The sequence below is a fragment of the Bombina bombina genome, chromosome 9 (genome assembly GCF_027579735.1).
Source record: "Bombina bombina isolate aBomBom1 chromosome 9, aBomBom1.pri, whole genome shotgun sequence".
NCBI classification, from domain to species: Eukaryota; Metazoa; Chordata; class Amphibia; order Anura; family Bombinatoridae; genus Bombina; species Bombina bombina.
Window position 1 is genome coordinate 48,186,410 of NC_069507.1, and position 17,361 is coordinate 48,203,770.

General features: G+C 34.6%; 1 protein-coding gene across 1 annotated transcript in view; it reads left to right on the forward strand.

The window, feature by feature from the left end:
* CHAT (choline O-acetyltransferase) overlaps positions 1-14,938 on the forward strand; it is a 61,411-nt gene extending 46,473 nt beyond the window's left edge. Inside the window, exons 12-14 of the mRNA XM_053691646.1 lie at positions 403-465; positions 6,335-6,472; positions 14,675-14,938. Coding sequence (XP_053547621.1) covers positions 403-465; positions 6,335-6,472; positions 14,675-14,938 — 465 coding nt within the window. The remainder of the gene's footprint in view (positions 1-402; positions 466-6,334; positions 6,473-14,674) is intronic.
* Positions 14,939-17,361: the final 2,423 nt, after the last annotated feature.

Consider the following 17,361-nt stretch of genomic DNA (forward strand, 5'->3'; position numbering starts at 1 on the left):
TGTTTGTGTCTATTCTTCACATCCAGAACCCGCTTATTGAGATAAATAGCTCTCAAGCTAAAATTTGCCTTTCTAAAGCTTTTTAAGGGACCTCACAGTATTCACAAGACTTCCTAAATAATCTCGCTTTAGCAGAAAGCATTAGAGAACGGTAACCACATCCCTCTAAACCTCTCGTATTCTGTGTATAAGGAGCAGCTATCTGAGCTAAAAGCAGATACAAATATTTTCTTTTCTGCATTTTTTGTTGTTGCTTACAACAGTATGCTGAGGATATGCACAGAAGTATTTCCTATATATATACACTTACGTTAGAATTATCAATTTGTTTATAGCTTCATGAATAAGTAGCTTTTTCCCTGTATATTACAATAGTATATTCTTGTTTTCTCTAACTTTCAGGGTTCTGAAAAAATGACACGTCTAAGGGATGCAATTATGGCTCAGACTAATTACACTATTTTGGTGAGTACGAATATTTTTGGAGTTTTGGGGCAAAATATTAGTTTAACAAACACGTTTTTGTGAATCTAGTTCATTGTCTAATTGGAAGATACTTTTGAATTATCAGAGTTGCAATTAATTTTGAATGCATCCTAAGACTCCATACAGAGTGTAATTATTAAGGGGCTTAGACCAGGCACTTGAAAAGAACAATAGGCGAAACGTACATCGGACGTCACACGTCACTAACATACACTCCTGTAGACCAACATTGTGTGGTTATAACGATATTCTAGATGTTAAAAAGCTGCAATGGTGCACAGTATGTTTCTTAAAAGTTACCTAACCCCAGAGTATTGTTTTTAATACATTGTGGCAATAAATTGGAAACAGTTTTACCTGAGGTTAATCGTTATTGAGGGCAATAGTTAGAGCTACTGTAGCTCTATTTAACGTGAGTACCGGTTTATATCGTTTAATATCAGTTGTGATTCTACAGCTGCACTATGGAAGTTTTTTCTTTCTCTCTTGAGGTTTTAAAGAAGAAGAAGATTTTATTTAAATACAGAGGACTTTCTCTTCGCTATTGTTCACAGACAGGTTTATTTATCTATGCACAGTGTACTATTGTCACATTTTCTCTTTACATATGCCTGTTGTCATTGGCTCATCAGATTTGTTCAGGTAGCTCCAAGTAGTGAGTGCATTAAACACATGGGGTCAATCATAATGATATAGAAAATCGTATCTAATGATAAATCTACAAAAATCCCCTTAGTCTTTAATTGTGAAGTTTGGAGCAAAATCATTAGCTATATTGTGATCAACCCCAGAGTTATTTGCAAGCAATAATGTAATAGCAAAATGCTCAAACGCAAACCATTTTCCTTTTCCACTTTTATTTTCCTTTTATACAGTAGATTAGGTGCGTCCAAGTGTAACCCTCCGTTTAATGTGGGGAACATTTCTCATCATTTAAACCCATTGGCAATTTCATTTGCAATATCAGTTGCTAATTATTAATTATCTAGGTCTAAAAGTGTCCACCCCAACTGCTAATTGTCCTCCTCTAGTCTAATTAAGTTTTGTTAGGTCCAAGAGTAACCTTCTGTATCAAGTGAGGAAACTACTAAATAAAATAATATAAAACAGAGGTTGGAGATGCCTGCCTACTATAACCCATTCTGATGCTTTTACTTGTATCTTTAGCTATTGTTAAATTGAAATTAGTTTATTATATCTGTTCAATGGTTAACCCATACATGTTTTATTCTTTGCACAGCCTCAATAAAAAAATATTGAAATAAAAAAAAGATACAAAGCTTCACTAACTGATAATTCTAAGGGGTTAAAATATAATTTTGAAGACAGCTACACGCACAGGAAAACAATAGCATGATGAATTATAGCCATGCTACTGTAGTTGTACTCAGCAGTTTAGTGTACCTTTAATTATAGCCATGCTACTGTAGTTGTACTCAGCAGTTTAGTGTACCTTTAATTATAGCCATGCTACTGTAATTGTACTCAGCAGTTTAGTGTACCTTTAATTATAGCCATGCTACTGTAGTTGTACTCAGCAGTTTAGTGTACCTTTAATTATAGCCATGCTACTGTAGTTGTACTCAGCAGTTTAGTGTACCTTTAAGTATTTTATTAGTTAAAGGGACAGCAAAACCCAACATTTTCTTTCATGATTTGGATAAAACATACAATTTTTAACAGATTTCCAATTTACTTCTATTTTCACATTTGCTTCATTCTCTTGTTATTCTTTGCTGAAGGAGCAGCATTGCAATACTTGCAGCTAGCTAAACACATCTAGTAAGCAAATCACAATAGACAAATGTGTGCAGGCACCAATCAGCAGCTAGCTCCCACTAAATTAGGATATATGCATATTATTTTTAAACAAGGGATACCAAGAGAACGAAGCACATTTGAAAATGGAAGTGAATTTAACATTGTCTTAAAATGACATGCGCTATCTGATTCAGGCAAATTTAAATTTGAGTTTGCTATCTCTTTAAAGGGACATTAAACACTAAATACATGCTAGATAGAATGATGCATTCAAAGAAAAGATTAGTCCATGACTAACATGTAGATGTATTTTTTAAAGTTTCATTAGTTGTTTAAAAAGTGACAAAATAAGTGTAAAGTTCTAGTGCCTATAAAGCACTGGGAGCTGCCATTTTGTAACTTGTGTTACCTTCTCTGCTGTGGCCAATTAGAGACAGTTATAAATAGGTCACTAGAGTGTGCAGCCAATGGTTGTGCTGGATTTAACAGTGTTCTGCACTTCCATTTCTAACAGGAACTGAAAAGCTCACAATTTCAGAATGGAATTACAAGCAAAGAGGACAAAATAAATAATGAAAGTATATTGCAGAGTTGTTTTATTATATACAATTTATCCTTTTATATTACCATCTCAAAGTGTTTAATGTCCCTTTAAGGCTACAACTAGACATTTTGTTAATCCTTTACCCCTCCCTTTCTGTGCTAGAATTTACTCTAAAAAAAATCACAGCATATCCAGCCTTCTAAACTAACAATTCATGTCATAAGTATATTCTATGTGGGGTCCCTGTTGAGTTTTCTTACTTCTCATGCATGCTATTTGATAGGATTTGTGAGTTATTTTTGCACACATTCATTTGAAGCTCCTGAGATTTTATTGCAGTTTTACCAAACAAGTTGTCTTCAAGTTTATTACATTAGCTGCTCTGAGTTTCCCATCAGACATGACAATGATAAATGTTGCAAAATGTCAGTGTTAGGAAAATTGTAAATGTTACATGGCAGCACGATATTTCATTTAATCTTTAAGCCTATTCCCCTTAATCAGTTTAAATGAGAATTGCAGTGAAAAAAATGTACTATGCATTTTCACTGCTTGGTCCAATTCTTCTGTAGAGATCCTCAATTTTAAACCTAATTTATAAAATATTTAATAAAAATAATGCAAGGCTAAATGTTGCAAATTTAAATAGAATATTTCTACGTCAGTATTTTTTTACCAAAATGGTTGCACCTAATTTTTATTAAAGGGATATCAAACCCCCAAAAAATCTTCTGTGATTCAAACAGATCATACAATTTAAAAAAAAAATACAATTACTTCTAGTTGCTTCATTCCCATGATATTCTTTGATGAAGAGATACCTAGATAGGCACTACATGGCAGGAAATAGTGCTGCAATCTAGTGCTCTTGCAAATGGATAACAGTCTTACAAAACGGCTGCCATCTAGTGCTCTTGCAAATGGATAACATTCTTGTAAAACTGCTGCCCTCTAGTGTTCTTGCAAATGGATAACATTCTTACAAAACGGCTGCCATCTAGTGCTCTTGCAAATGGATAACATTAATACAAAACGGCTGCCATCTAGTGCTCTTGCAAATGGATAACATTCTTGTAAAACTGCTGCCATCTAGTGCTCTTGCAAATGGATAACATTCTTACAAAAATGCTGCCATCTAGTGCTCTTGCAAATGGATAACATTCTTACAAAACTGCTGCCATCTAGTGCTCTTGCAAATGGATAACATTCTTACAAAAATGCTGCCATCTAGTGCTCTTGCAAATGGATAACATTCTTGTAAAACTGCTGCCATTTAGTACTCTTGCAAATGGATAACATTCTTGTAAAACTGCTGCCATTTAGTACTCTTGCAAATGGATAACATTCTTGTAAAACTGCTGCCATCTAGTGCTCTTGCAAATGGATAACATTCTTGTAAAACTGCTGCCATTTAGTACTCTTGCAAATGGATAACATTCTTGTAAAACTGCTGCCATTTAGTACTCTTGCAAATGGATAACATTCTTGTAAAACTGCTGCCATCTAGTGCGCTTGCAAATGGATAACATTCTTGTAAAACTGCTGCCATTTAGTACTCTTGCAAATGGATAACATTCTTGTAAAACTGCTGCCATCTAGTGCTCTTGCAAATGGATAACATTCTTGTAAAACTGCTGCCATTTAGTACTCTTGCAAATGGATAACATTCTTGTAAAACTGCTGCCATCTAGTGCTCTTGCAAATGGATAATATTGTTACAAAACTGCTGCCATCTAGTGCTCTTGCAAATGGATAATATTGTTACAAAACTGCTGCCATCTAGTGCTCTTACAAATGGATAACATTCTTACAAAACTGCTGCCATCTAATGCTCTTGCAAATGGATAATATTGTTACAAAACTGCTGCCATCTAGTGCTCTTGCAAATGGATAACATTCTTACAAAACTGCTGCAATCTAGTGCTCTTGCAAATGGATAACATTCTTACAAAAACTGCTGCAATCTAGTGCTCTTGCAAATGGATAACATTCTTACAAAACTGCTGCCATATAGAGTTCCAGAAATGGCCAGACATACCTGCTTTTCTACAAAAGATACAAAGAAAACAAAGAAAATTTGATTACAGAATTAAATTAGAAAGTTGTTTAACATCGCATGCTGTGGGGCCAATTTATCAATGTCTGTCCGACATAATACGTTGTAGCGTATCATGTCCGACAGACATTGCTGAATGCTGTCAGCATTTAACATTGCACAAGCAGTTCACCAGAACTGCTTGTGCAATGCTGCCCATCTTAAGACCGCTGCTTCATAACTGCTGTTTCCAGCAATCCTGAAGGCTCGTGCGGAAACATTCAGAGCTTGATAATTCGGCCCCTCTATCTCAATCATGAAAGAAGAATTATGGGTTTCATATCCCTTTAACCTTTTTATTATTAAAGGGAATACAAGTGTACAACACATAGAGCACATTTAGATAGACATTGTACCGCTATTTGTTGTAAATGTAAAGATTATTTGTTAATCCGTTTGCTCTTCAGATCTTTTCTACTATTTAAAATAAGTTTGAGATCTAAACTCATTTGCCTTCTTTTCCTGTAATTAAAATCTGAAAATTGTAGTAATTGTTGGCTGGGGTGATGTCTGCAGGACTGATAAGTACTGCACAGTGATTGTTTGATATTTGTATGAGCTTGTTTATATCTGTAAGCAACAATTAAAGGGCATGAAACCCACATTTTTTTTTCCCATGATTTAAACAGAGCATTCAATTTTAAACAACTTTCTAATGTACTTCTATTATCAAATTTTCTTTGTTCTCTTAGTAACTTTCATTGAAAAGCAGGGACCTAAGCTCAGGAGTGTGCATGTGTCTAGAGCACTATATGGCAGCTTTTTTGCAAAAATATTATCCATTTGCAAGAACACTAGATGGCAGCACTATTTCCTGCCATGTAGTTCTCCAGACACCTAACTAGGTATCTCTTCAATAAAGAATACCATGGGAACAAAGACAGATGTAAAATGGAAATCTTTTTAAAATGGTATGCTCTGAATCACAAAAGAACATTTTTGAATTTATCTTCCCTTTAAAAAAATAAAATCAAAATCAAACGTTATGTCCCTGGACTGCAAAACAATGCAATATGCTAACAGATTGGTTTTTTAAATGATTTTAAAACATTTATTTTGTATGCAGATAGCTTGCAATGCATTGATTCATGTCTAATGTATTTATAAAATGAGTTTAATATCCTTTTCCTGTCCTGAACTTTATCTTTTTTTAATGCAAATAATATTTTACTTGAATTAACCTCTAACTGGATTGTCCATACAAATGTTCTGTCTCTTTAACAACCCAGTAGGTACTTTTCACACACTTTGAAATAAATATTATAAATTATTTTGTAAAAAAAGTTTAAATTTACTATGATTAGATTTATTTCAGTAAAGCAGGGACGAATTCTGGTATCTTCCTTGATCAGATAAAGTTTTACTTCAAAAGTAAGAGTGACAGACAGAGCTGAAGGTGAAATACAATTTACTTACATTAGGTTTTTTTCCTATCACATTTTCTCCAGGCCATTACTGGGATGGCAATAGACAACCACTTACTAGCATTAAGAGAGTTAGCCCAAGAACAATGTAAGGAACTGCCAGAGCTCTTTACAGATGAAATGTATTTGGCCAGCAATAGATTCATCCTCTCCACCAGTCAGGTAAGTGCTTGGTTTCTAACATTTCATTTTCAAATTGCTACATTGTAAAGAGATATACCTGGCACCTGAAGTTAATTCTAACCAATCAAAATACTGTATCTGATTATAACAAGACACGATTTATTAAGGCATGCTCTAGATTAAATCTCTTCAGATCCCTCCTATTCCTGCGTTTATTTGTGTTGTTAAAGGGGCATGACATACATACAATTGTAAACAACTTTCCAATTTACTTCTATTAGCAAAATGACTTCATTCTCTCAGTATCCTTTGTTAAACGAGCAACAAGGCACTACTGGGATCTAATGGAATACTTTGGGTGAGACAATGACAAGAGGCGCATGTGTGTAGTGATCAATTAGCAGCAAGCTCCCAGTAGTGCACTGCACTTCCTTAGGCTACCTAGATATGCTTTTCAACTAGGGACAGAACTACAGGGGGTGCACAGGTTTCAATTTATTTATTTATTTTATAAATGTTGACCTGTCACTGCCTGCACTGATATCATGTGAGTGTGACGTGATGCTTCACTAGTGTCTCTGTCAAATTTGATGATAAAAGTAAACTGGAAAGTTGTTTAAAATTACATGTACTATCTGAATCATGGTAGTTTATTCTTGACTAGACTGTCCCTTTAAAGGGACATTGAACCCAATTTTTTTCTTTTGTGATTCAGATAGAGCATGCAATTTTAAGCAACTTTCTAATGTACTCCTATTATCAATTTGTCTTCGTTCTCTTGCTATCTTTATTTGAAAAAGAAGGCACCTAAGCTTTTTTTTGGTTCAGACCCTGGACAGCACTTTGTTTATTGGTCAGTTAACTTAATCCACCAATAAGCAAGAACAACCCAGGTTGTTCACCAAAAATGGGCCGGCATCTAAACTAATATTCTGGCTTATCAAATAAAGATATCAAGAGAATAATAATAATAATAATGATATTAGGAGTAAATTAGAAAGTTGCTTAAAATTGCTGCTCTATTTGAATCATGAAAGAAGAAAATTGGGTTCAGTGTCCCTTTAAGTCTTTTAGTTGAATTGTAACACTTAACAACTAGAAGATAATTATTATCAGACATTTATTTTGAGGCAGCTGTCTTGGGCAGCAAACAGAAAGCTGGGTTGTCTATCACCAAGACTGGTGAGAATGCGCATGCTCAGAGAAGTGAGCAGGAGATGATGCATGTTCACTTAATGAAAGGGTCACATGATACTGCAGAGCCAATAGAAGATGTACAGCATGTGATGCTTTTATTTTAGTCTAGCACTCAAATCTAGGGTTTCCTGGAAACTGTCATTAGAGGGTTCCCTCTAAGGACAGTTTTGTGAGCGGCCCAGCAGTGAAACAGTTCATTAGAGCAATTAGCAAATACTACACAATGCAGGCTGCAATGTGTGGTTACCTTATTAACTGTTTGACTGCTGGGCTGCTCACAAAACTGGCCTTAGAGGGAACACTATATATATGCTCTGAAAATTGAATAGAATAGCCTTTTAAATAGTAATTAGTATACAAAAGAGGATCAGAAAAAAAAACATGCCAGTTTGTAAAAAAAAAACCAAAAAAACTATTATTACATTTTATTATTAATCTTAAAATTCAGCATTCAGTTGCTCCTTGCAAGAACACTGCTGTGATACAAACCTTGCAATACCAGGAAGTATAATTAGAGACAATAATTAAAAATGTAAAAGGCTCCATACCACGTCAGTGCACATTAGGAAAGCCACAGCTGCTGCTATCTGTTTCTTTCTTTAACAAGGATCTGTTAAGATATTTTCTCCTGGCTGGACACAAACCATTTGGCAATGTGCCTTAAAACACTAGGATCGTCTCATTTCTAACCCAGGTTTCTCTGCTCTACAAAACATTTGCAATAAGTAAACATTATAAGTTCCAACTATTTTAGACCTTTTAAACAACATGTAATAACATGAATAACATATGTGTGTAGAAAATGGACCTATCAGCTAGCATGACTTTATCATTCTGTTAGTATACTTCACAGAGTAACTTGTCCTATGCGCCGAGAAATTTACAAGATAGATGTGGTTTCATTAGAGATGGGAATTCGGCTTTGGATAAACACAAATATGTCTGAATTTAAGCAAATTCTGAGATTCTTCCAATACTTGAGCAACCAAATGCATTATAGGACAAAATGAAAGAGGAACGAACAATTCCTTGACCAATTTGATTTGTTGATTTGTTTGTATCGTTTGCTGCCAAAAATGGTGCAGTAAAGGGCAGAGAAGAAATTTAGTCATACAGGCTTGTCCAAAAAAACCATATTCTGTCATAGGGAGGTGGGAGACTAGGGGACATTCAGCCATTTTCAATTACATTGACTAAAAATGGCCAGAGGCAAATTACAAAGTCAGGAGGTCTAGAGAAGTCAATGTGGGTTGTAATAAATCAGCAAGTTATAGGTTAGATCACAATCATTTACACAAACGTATCAAATAGACATTGGCGAGTTTTGTAGAAAAAATCATTAGATAAGCTTTTCTAAAGGATTTTAATCAACTCCTATATGTTCTGTTTGCATTGAAAGACAGGTTCTTTTCATTGTTCCAATTCTATAATGTAAGATTTTTCTTAAAATGAGTTGTATATTTGCTGTTCCATCTGGAAATAACGATAACTAATCTAAAACTAAATTTCTGCCAAACCAAATAAAAGTCGGCCAAACCGAACATTTTCAAAAATATGAAAAAAATCTTTTGGACAAAACAATTTTGTTGCCCGTGCAAACACATCTAAGTGTCATTCGTTATAACGGATATTAACCCGTAACTTGAGGCTGTGATAAAGATGGATACAAATCCCTTTGAACTACACAAAATTCAAGTATCAATGTTGCAGCAAATTTCATTCAGTCTGGACCATTCAGATGATATTTGATGTGAAGCAGTTGACTAAAATCCTTATTAGCACGTCATAGCTCGTGGTACTCTCTTGTTAAGTATACAACGTTAAAACAAATAAAACGCATTACATTCTTTTTTGCTTCTTTTCTTTTTTGTAACCAATGGAGTGCTAGAACTGTCTTTTTTAACTCCAGTTCTCAGGACACACTAACAGGTCAGATTTTTATGCTATCTAAACTGGAGCACAGGTGTAATAATTATCTGATGGGTGAGGCCATGTTAGTAACAATGGTTACTGATCAGCTGATTATTTCATCTGTGTTCTAGTTTAAGAAATCTGGCCCGTTTGTGTACCCTGAGAATTGGAGTTGAAAAAAACTGTTCTAGAAAGTGCTGTAGTGCTTTACTATTCAAACACTCCAAATCTCAGAAGTGTCAGCTGCTCTGAATGTGCAAGGTAGTGGGGGGGGGGGGGGGGTTTACAAGCCCAGGTCTCTACAAAGCAGGGAGAGAGGTGATAGTGGAAGAAAGGGGGATTCTAAAATAAATAGATAAATATAATTAATATTAGATTATATAAAAGGAGGTCCCCAATTCCTTGATATTGACAACAAGTACATTCTAGTCTTCACTTGGGCTGTTCTATAATTCTTTTTTTCAGTGTTTGCATATTTAGAGTATTAAAAAAACTGTATTTGCATTTTTAGGGTATTAATAAAGCCAGGGTTTGCATTTTTAGGGTAATAATAAAGCCAGGGTTTGCATTTTTAGGGTATTAATAAAGCCAGGGTTTGCATTTTTAGGGTATTAATAAAGCCAGGGTTTGCATTTTTAGAGTTTTAATAAAGCCAGGGTTTGCATTTTTAGAGTATTAATAAAGCCAGGGTTTGCATTTTTAGGGTATTAATAAAGCCAGGGTTTGCATTTTTAGAGTATTAATAAAGCCAGGGTTTGCATTTTTAGGGTATTAATAAAGCCAGGGTTTGCATTTTTAGAGTATTAATAAAGCCAGGGTTTGCATTTTTAGGGTATTAATAAAGCCAGGGTTTGCATTTTTAGGGTATTAATAAAGTCAGGGTTTGCATTTTTAGAGTATTAATAAAGCCAGGGTTTGCATTTTTAGAGTATTAATAAAGCCAGGGTTTGCATTTTTAGAGTATTAATAAAGCTAGGGTTTGCATTTTTAGAGTATTAATAAAGTCAGGGTTTGCATTTTTAGAGTATTAATAAAGCCAGGGTTTGCATTTTTAGGGTATTAATAAAGCCAGGGTTTGCATTTTTAGAGTATTAATAAAGCCAGGGTTTGCATTTTTAGGGTATTAATAAAGCCAGGGTTTGCATTTTTAGGGTATTAATAAAGCCAGGGTTTGCATTTTTAGGGTATTAATAAAGCCAGGGTTTGCATTTTTAGAGTATTAATAAAGCCAGGGTTTGCATTTTTAGAGTATTAATAAAGCCAGGGTTTGCATTTTTAGGGTATTAATAAAGCCAGGGTTTGCATTTTTAGAGTATTAATAAAGCCAGGGTTTGCATTTTTAGGGTATTAATAAAGCCAGGGTTTGCATTTTTAGAGTATTAATAAAGCCAGGGTTTGCATTTTTAGGGTATTAATAAAGCCAGGGTTTGCATTTTTAGGGTATTAATAAAGTCAGGGTTTGCATTTTTAGAGTATTAATAAAGCCAGGGTTTGCATTTTTAGAGTATTAATAAAGCCAGGGTTTGCATTTTTAGAGTATTAATAAAGCTAGGGTTTGCATTTTTAGAGTATTAATAAAGTCAGGGTTTGCATTTTTAGAGTATTAATAAAGCCAGGGTTTGCATTTTTAGGGTATTAATAAAGCCAGGGTTTGCATTTTTAGAGTATTAATAAAGCCAGGGTTTGCATTTTTAGGGTATTAATAAAGCCAGGGTTTGCATTTTTAGGGTATTAATAAAGCCAGGGTTTGCATTTGTAGGGTATTAATAAAGCCAGGGTTTGCATTTTTAGGGTATTAATAAAGCCAGGGTTTGCATTTTTAGAGTATTAATAAAGCCAGGGTTTGCATTTTTAGAGTATTAATAAAGTCAGGGTTTGCATTTTTAGAGTATTAATAAAGCCAGGGTTTGCATTTTTAGGGTATTAATAAAGCCAGGGTTTGCATTTTTAGAGTATTAATAAAGCCAGGGTTTGCATTTTTAGGGTATTAATAAAGCCAGGGTTTGCATTTTTAGGGTATTAATAAAGCCAGGGTTTGCATTTTTAGAGTATTAATAAAGCCAGGGTTTGCATAAAGCCAGGGTTTGCATTTTTTGAGTATTAATAAAGCCAGGGTTTGCATTTTTTGAGTATTAATAAAGCCAGGGTTTGCATTTTTTGAGTATTAATAAAGCCAGGGTTTGCATTTTTAGAGTATTAATAAAGCCAGGGTTTGCATTTTTAGGGTATTAATAAAGCCAGGGTTTGCATTTTTAGAGTATTAATAAAGCCAGGGTTTGCATTTTTAGAGTATTAATAAAGTCAGGGTTTGCATTTTTAGAGTATTAATAAAGCCAGGGTTTGCATTTTTAGGGTATTAATAAAGCCAGGGTTTGCATTTTTAGGGTATTAATAAAGCCAGGGTTTGCATTTTTAGAGTATTAATAAAGCCAGGGTTTGCATTTTTAGAGTATTAATAAAGCCAGGGTTTGCATTTTTAGAGTATTAATAAAGTCAGGGTTTGCATTTTTAGAGTATTAATAAAGCCAGGGTTTGCATTTTTAGAGTATTAATAAAGCCAGGGTTTGCATTTTTAGAGTATTAATAAAGCCAGGGTTTGCATTTTTAGGGTATTAATAAAGCCAGGGTTTGCATTTTTAGAGTATTAATAAAGCCAGGGTTTGCATTTTTAGAGTATTAATAAAGCCAGGGTTTGCATTTTTAGAGTATTAATAAAGTCAGGGTTTGCATTTTTAGGGTATTAATAAAGCCAGGGTTTGCATTTTTAGAGTATTAATAAAGCCAGGGTTTGCATTTTTAGAGTATTAATAAAGCCAGGGTTTGCATTTTTAGAGTATTAATAAAACCACAAGCTGAATCATTCAGGCACTTAAATGAATCCATTAGACATTGTGCCGAGTGATTCACTCTCAAATTAAGTGTATGCAAACGACAATCTGAAACAAATAACTAGACGTGTGCTTGAAGACAAGTTACATTCATAATTGTCCTGAGTTCTCTGCTTTTACGGTACCACAGCTTAAAGGGACATGAAACCCCAAAAAATGATTTCATGATTTAGAAAGAGCATGAGATTATAAACAACTTTCTAATTTACTTCTATTATCAATTTGTCTTTGTTTTCTTGGTATCTTTTGTTGAAAAGCAGATATGTAAGCTCAGGAGCCTGGCTATGTCGGGAGCACTATTTGGTAGTAGTTTTGTAAGAATGTTATCCATTTTCAAGAACACTAGATGGCAGCACTAAGTCCTGCTATTTAGTGCTCCAAACACCTACCTAGGTATCTCTTCAACAAACAAACCCATGGGAACAAAGCAAATTTGATCATAGAAGCAAATTGGAACCTTTTTTTAAATGATATGCTCTGTCTGAATCACAAAATAATTTTTTTGGGCTTCATATCCCTTTTATTTGCTGTTATGTAGTATCTATTTTTTTCCCCCAAATATAAATGTCCCATTATAGGGACAATAAAGTCAATCATTTTCTTTCATAATTAAAACAGAACATGCAGTTCTAAACAACTGTTCAATTGAATTATATTATCTAATTTGCTTCATTCTCTTTATATACTTGCTGAAAACCATGCCTAGGTAGGCTCAGGAGCAACAATGCCCTACTGGAAGCTAGCTACTTATTGGTGGCTGCCCATATATGCCGCTTGTCATTGGATTACCCATTGTTTTCAGCTAGCTCCCAGTAGCAAATTGCTGATCCTTCAACAAAGGATATCAGGAGAATGAAGAAAATTTGATAATAGAAGTAAATTGAAAAACTTTAAAATTGTGTGCTCTGTCAGAATAATGAAATAACTTATTTGTGTCTCATGTTCCTTTAAAGTTATTTGCTATCAACCCATTTAACTGAGTGATCTTTTTTCCTGGTAGACGTTAAGATTTTAGAGCATTCATATTATGGAGCGGTCTTTTCTATGGATTGTGATCATCTCTGAGAAATTTACAAGTGCCCTATAAAAAAAGGCAAAGTCTCAGAATTAAAGGGACAGTCTAGTAAAATTGAACTTTCATGATTTAGATAGGGCATGTCATTTTAAACAACTTTCCAATTTACTTTTATCATCAGTGCTGCGGAATCAGTTGGCGCTTTATAAATAAAGAATAATAATAATCATCATCATCAAATTTGCTTTGTTCTCTTTGTATTCTTTATTGAAAGCTAAACCTAGGTAGGCTTATATGCTCATTTCTAATCCCTTGAAGGTCGCCCCTTATCTCAGTGCATTTTGACAGTTTTTCACAGCTAGGCAACGCTAGTTCACTTGTGCCATATAGATAACATTGTGCTAACTCCCGTGCAGTTATTTATGAGTCAGCACTGATTGGCTAAAATGCAAGTCTGTGAAAAAAACTGAAATAAGAGGCTTTGACACAAGGTAATCACAGAGGTAAAATGTGTATTAATATAACTGTGTTGGTTATGCAAAACTAGGGAATGGGTTATAAAGGGATTATCTGTCTTTTTAAACAATAACAATTCTGGAGTAGACTAACCATTTAAATTCTCTCTACTAACATATTTTCCATATTGTTTGCTTGTTAGTAGTTTGTTAAAGGGACACTAAACCCACATGTTTTCGTTAATGTTTCAGATAGAGCATGCAATTTTAAGCAACTTTCTCATTTACTCCTATTATCAATTTTTCTTCGTCCTCTTGCTATCTTTATTTAAAAAGCAAGAATGTAAAGAGTAGGAGCCAGCCCATTTTAGGTTCAGCACCCTGGATAGCGCTTGCTAATTGGGGGCTACATTTAGCAAACCATGTTCTGAACCAAAAATGGGTCAGCTCATAAGCTTTACATTCCTGCTTTTTAAATAAAGTTAGCAAGAAAACAAAGAAAATTTGATAATAGGAATAATTTAGGAAGTTCTTTAAAATTGCATACTATATCTGAATCATTAAAGAAATAAATTGGGTTTAGTATACCTTTAAAATGTGTGTTTTGCAAAACTTTAAAAACAAGTTTTAAATTATTTTTTAAAAAAATTCTGTGTACAGTTTTGTTTTGTTTTGGAGTTTCTTTGCAATGTAGTACTTTATTGCTATTAGATGCAATTCCGTAAACAAATAAAATCTTTACTGTAACTTTAGCATGTCATATTATCCTTTTCAGGTGCCTACAACAATGGATATGTTCTGCTGTTATGGACCAGTAGTCCCAGACGGTTACGGCTCCTGCTATAACCCACAACCTGAACACATCCTCTTCTGCATCTCCAGTTTCCGAGCTTGTAAAGAGACATCATCTACAAATTTTGCCAAAGCCGTAGAAGAAAGCCTTCTTGCTATGGGTGATCTGTGTATGAAGTACAACACGAACCCGCAAACGCCGCTAAAAGAGAAGAAAACAGGGTCACAAAATGGACATAAACCATAGTTCATGCTTTTGGTGGGACCATGGTAATGAGATTTAAAAAAATATAACCAAATTTATTTTCCATAAATATCATATTTTTGTTATTACTTTATACTTAAGAAACGAATTGGTGATAGGTAGAATAATAATATTATTACTGTTATCATAGAGAAATGCAGAAAGGAATTTTGCATAACTATAACGAGAATTCATATGAAACATTAACAATTTTAACCAGCTTTTTCCATTTACATTAGTGTGATATGTTGTATACTAGATTTGCATATCCTACCCAGAGTTCTTTGGTGCATTGGTAACAATGTATTCAGAATACAGCTGTGGGAAAAGCAGGCGGTGATACTTACCTGGATATGCTAAATACCCAATAAATGTTGTGGTTGTTACAATTTACAATACCATATTGGCAGTATATATTCCATTTTTGAGAGATAGTTTTATAAGTTATTTTTTTACTAAAATTAATAAGAAATATTATTTATTTCTATTTATTTTCAAGAGATTTATTTCCTTTTAAATTAAGGAGTATTTTGTAACTTCTTAGTGGAGATGTGCATTGTGGTTCCAAATCTATATGGTATGATACTTTGTTCCTTTGATGCCAAAAAATATTATTTTTTTAAATTATAATCCCATTACAGGTATTTGTACAGATAGCTCCCAACTGTCACGGATGTTTCTGGATTTTGATTGGTTATAAGGTCTCCTTGCTGTCCCGCATGCTGCTTGATTACAAAGGTCTGGCCCCCACACATGATATGTACATGATGACATATCCCTCCCACTGCACACCTGCAGCCCCGCCCCTTCTGTTGAAACTCCGCCTACAGAACACCAGCACGAAACTTCCCACAAGATCCCCCACTTCACTGTCCCAGAAAAGAAATATGATGATATGATAATATAATATCATACAATTTGGGGTTCAAAACGTTAAATACATATCACATGGGTTACATGAGAGCCAACCTCATTTTATGCTACCATTTCATACCTTCATTTTTTTATACCTCTCTCCTTGGTCTGAGCCCTAGACGTGCAAAAAGGATCTGTTTTTAAGATGTGGTCAATAAACATTTTGGGCATGAGAGTATTCCCTTATAAGACTGCACTTTCTTTTATTAAATACAGTAGAGTTGCATAATCAACAAATACAACATAAAAGGACAATGAAACACATTTTTTTCTGATAATGTAAACATTTTTCTCCATTTCCCCACCCTCTGTATCATGTGACAGACATCAGCCAATAACAGATTCATATACATATACACTGTGAACTCTTGCATGTGCTCAGTAGGAGCTGATTCCTCAAAAAGTGAGCATATAAAAAGACTGTGCACACTTGGATAATGGGAGCATATTTGAAAGTTGCTTAAAATTAAATGCTCTGGGGTAGATTTATCAAATGTCGGGCGGACATGATCCGATGTAGCGAATCATGTCCGCCCGACATCGATAAATGCCGACGGCATACGCTCTCGGCATTTATCATTGCACAAGCATTTCTGGTGAAATGCTTGTGCAATGCCGCCGCATGCACATTCACGGCCAATCGGCTGCTAGCAGGGGGTATTAATCATCCTGATCGTATCCGATTGGGATGATTGCGGTCAGCCACCTCAGAGGGGGCGGACGAGTTAAGGAGCAGAGGTCTTACGACTGCTGCTTCTTAACTTAAGTTTCAGGCGGACCTAAAACTTTGGGGGTAGATTGCAGCATCAGCTGCTTGATAAATCTACCCCTCTATCTGAATCATGATAGTTTAATTTTGGAGTTACTGTCCCTTTAACCTAAACAAGCTCTTTGCTTGCTAAGGCTAAGGCCCAGTATAAAGCACTCTGTCTGGCTTATGAGACTGAGATCCTTACTGCAAAGTGAGTTATCCCATCAGCACCATCAAGCAAGAAATATGTTTATTTTCTTTGTGAAAAAGCAGTGATATTGTTAAAGTTTTCTAAAACAATCTCATATATATTAGCCATAACACATTTACATAGAATAGCTCTATCTTAGCATCAGTCTTGAAGCTGCCCTAATAACCCAGGTTTAAATAGATTTGTACAGAGTAGTCCAAAAAATAAAATAAAAAAATACCACATCAAAAAATACTGACTTTGAGCAGCCCAAAATGTCAACTCATGTGGTAAATTAAAGGGATACTAAACCCAATTTTTTATTTTCTGATTCGGACAGACCATGCAATTTTAAGCAACTTTATAATTTACTCCTATTATTATTTTTTCTCTGTTCTCTTGGTATCTTTACTTGAAAAGCAGGAATGGAAGCTTATGAGCCAGCCCATTTTAGGTTCAGCACCTGGGTAGCCCTTGATGATTAGTGGCTAAATGTATCCATCAATCAACAAGCGCTATCCAGTGATCTGAACCAAAAATGGGCCGGGTCCTAAGCTTTCATTTCTGCTT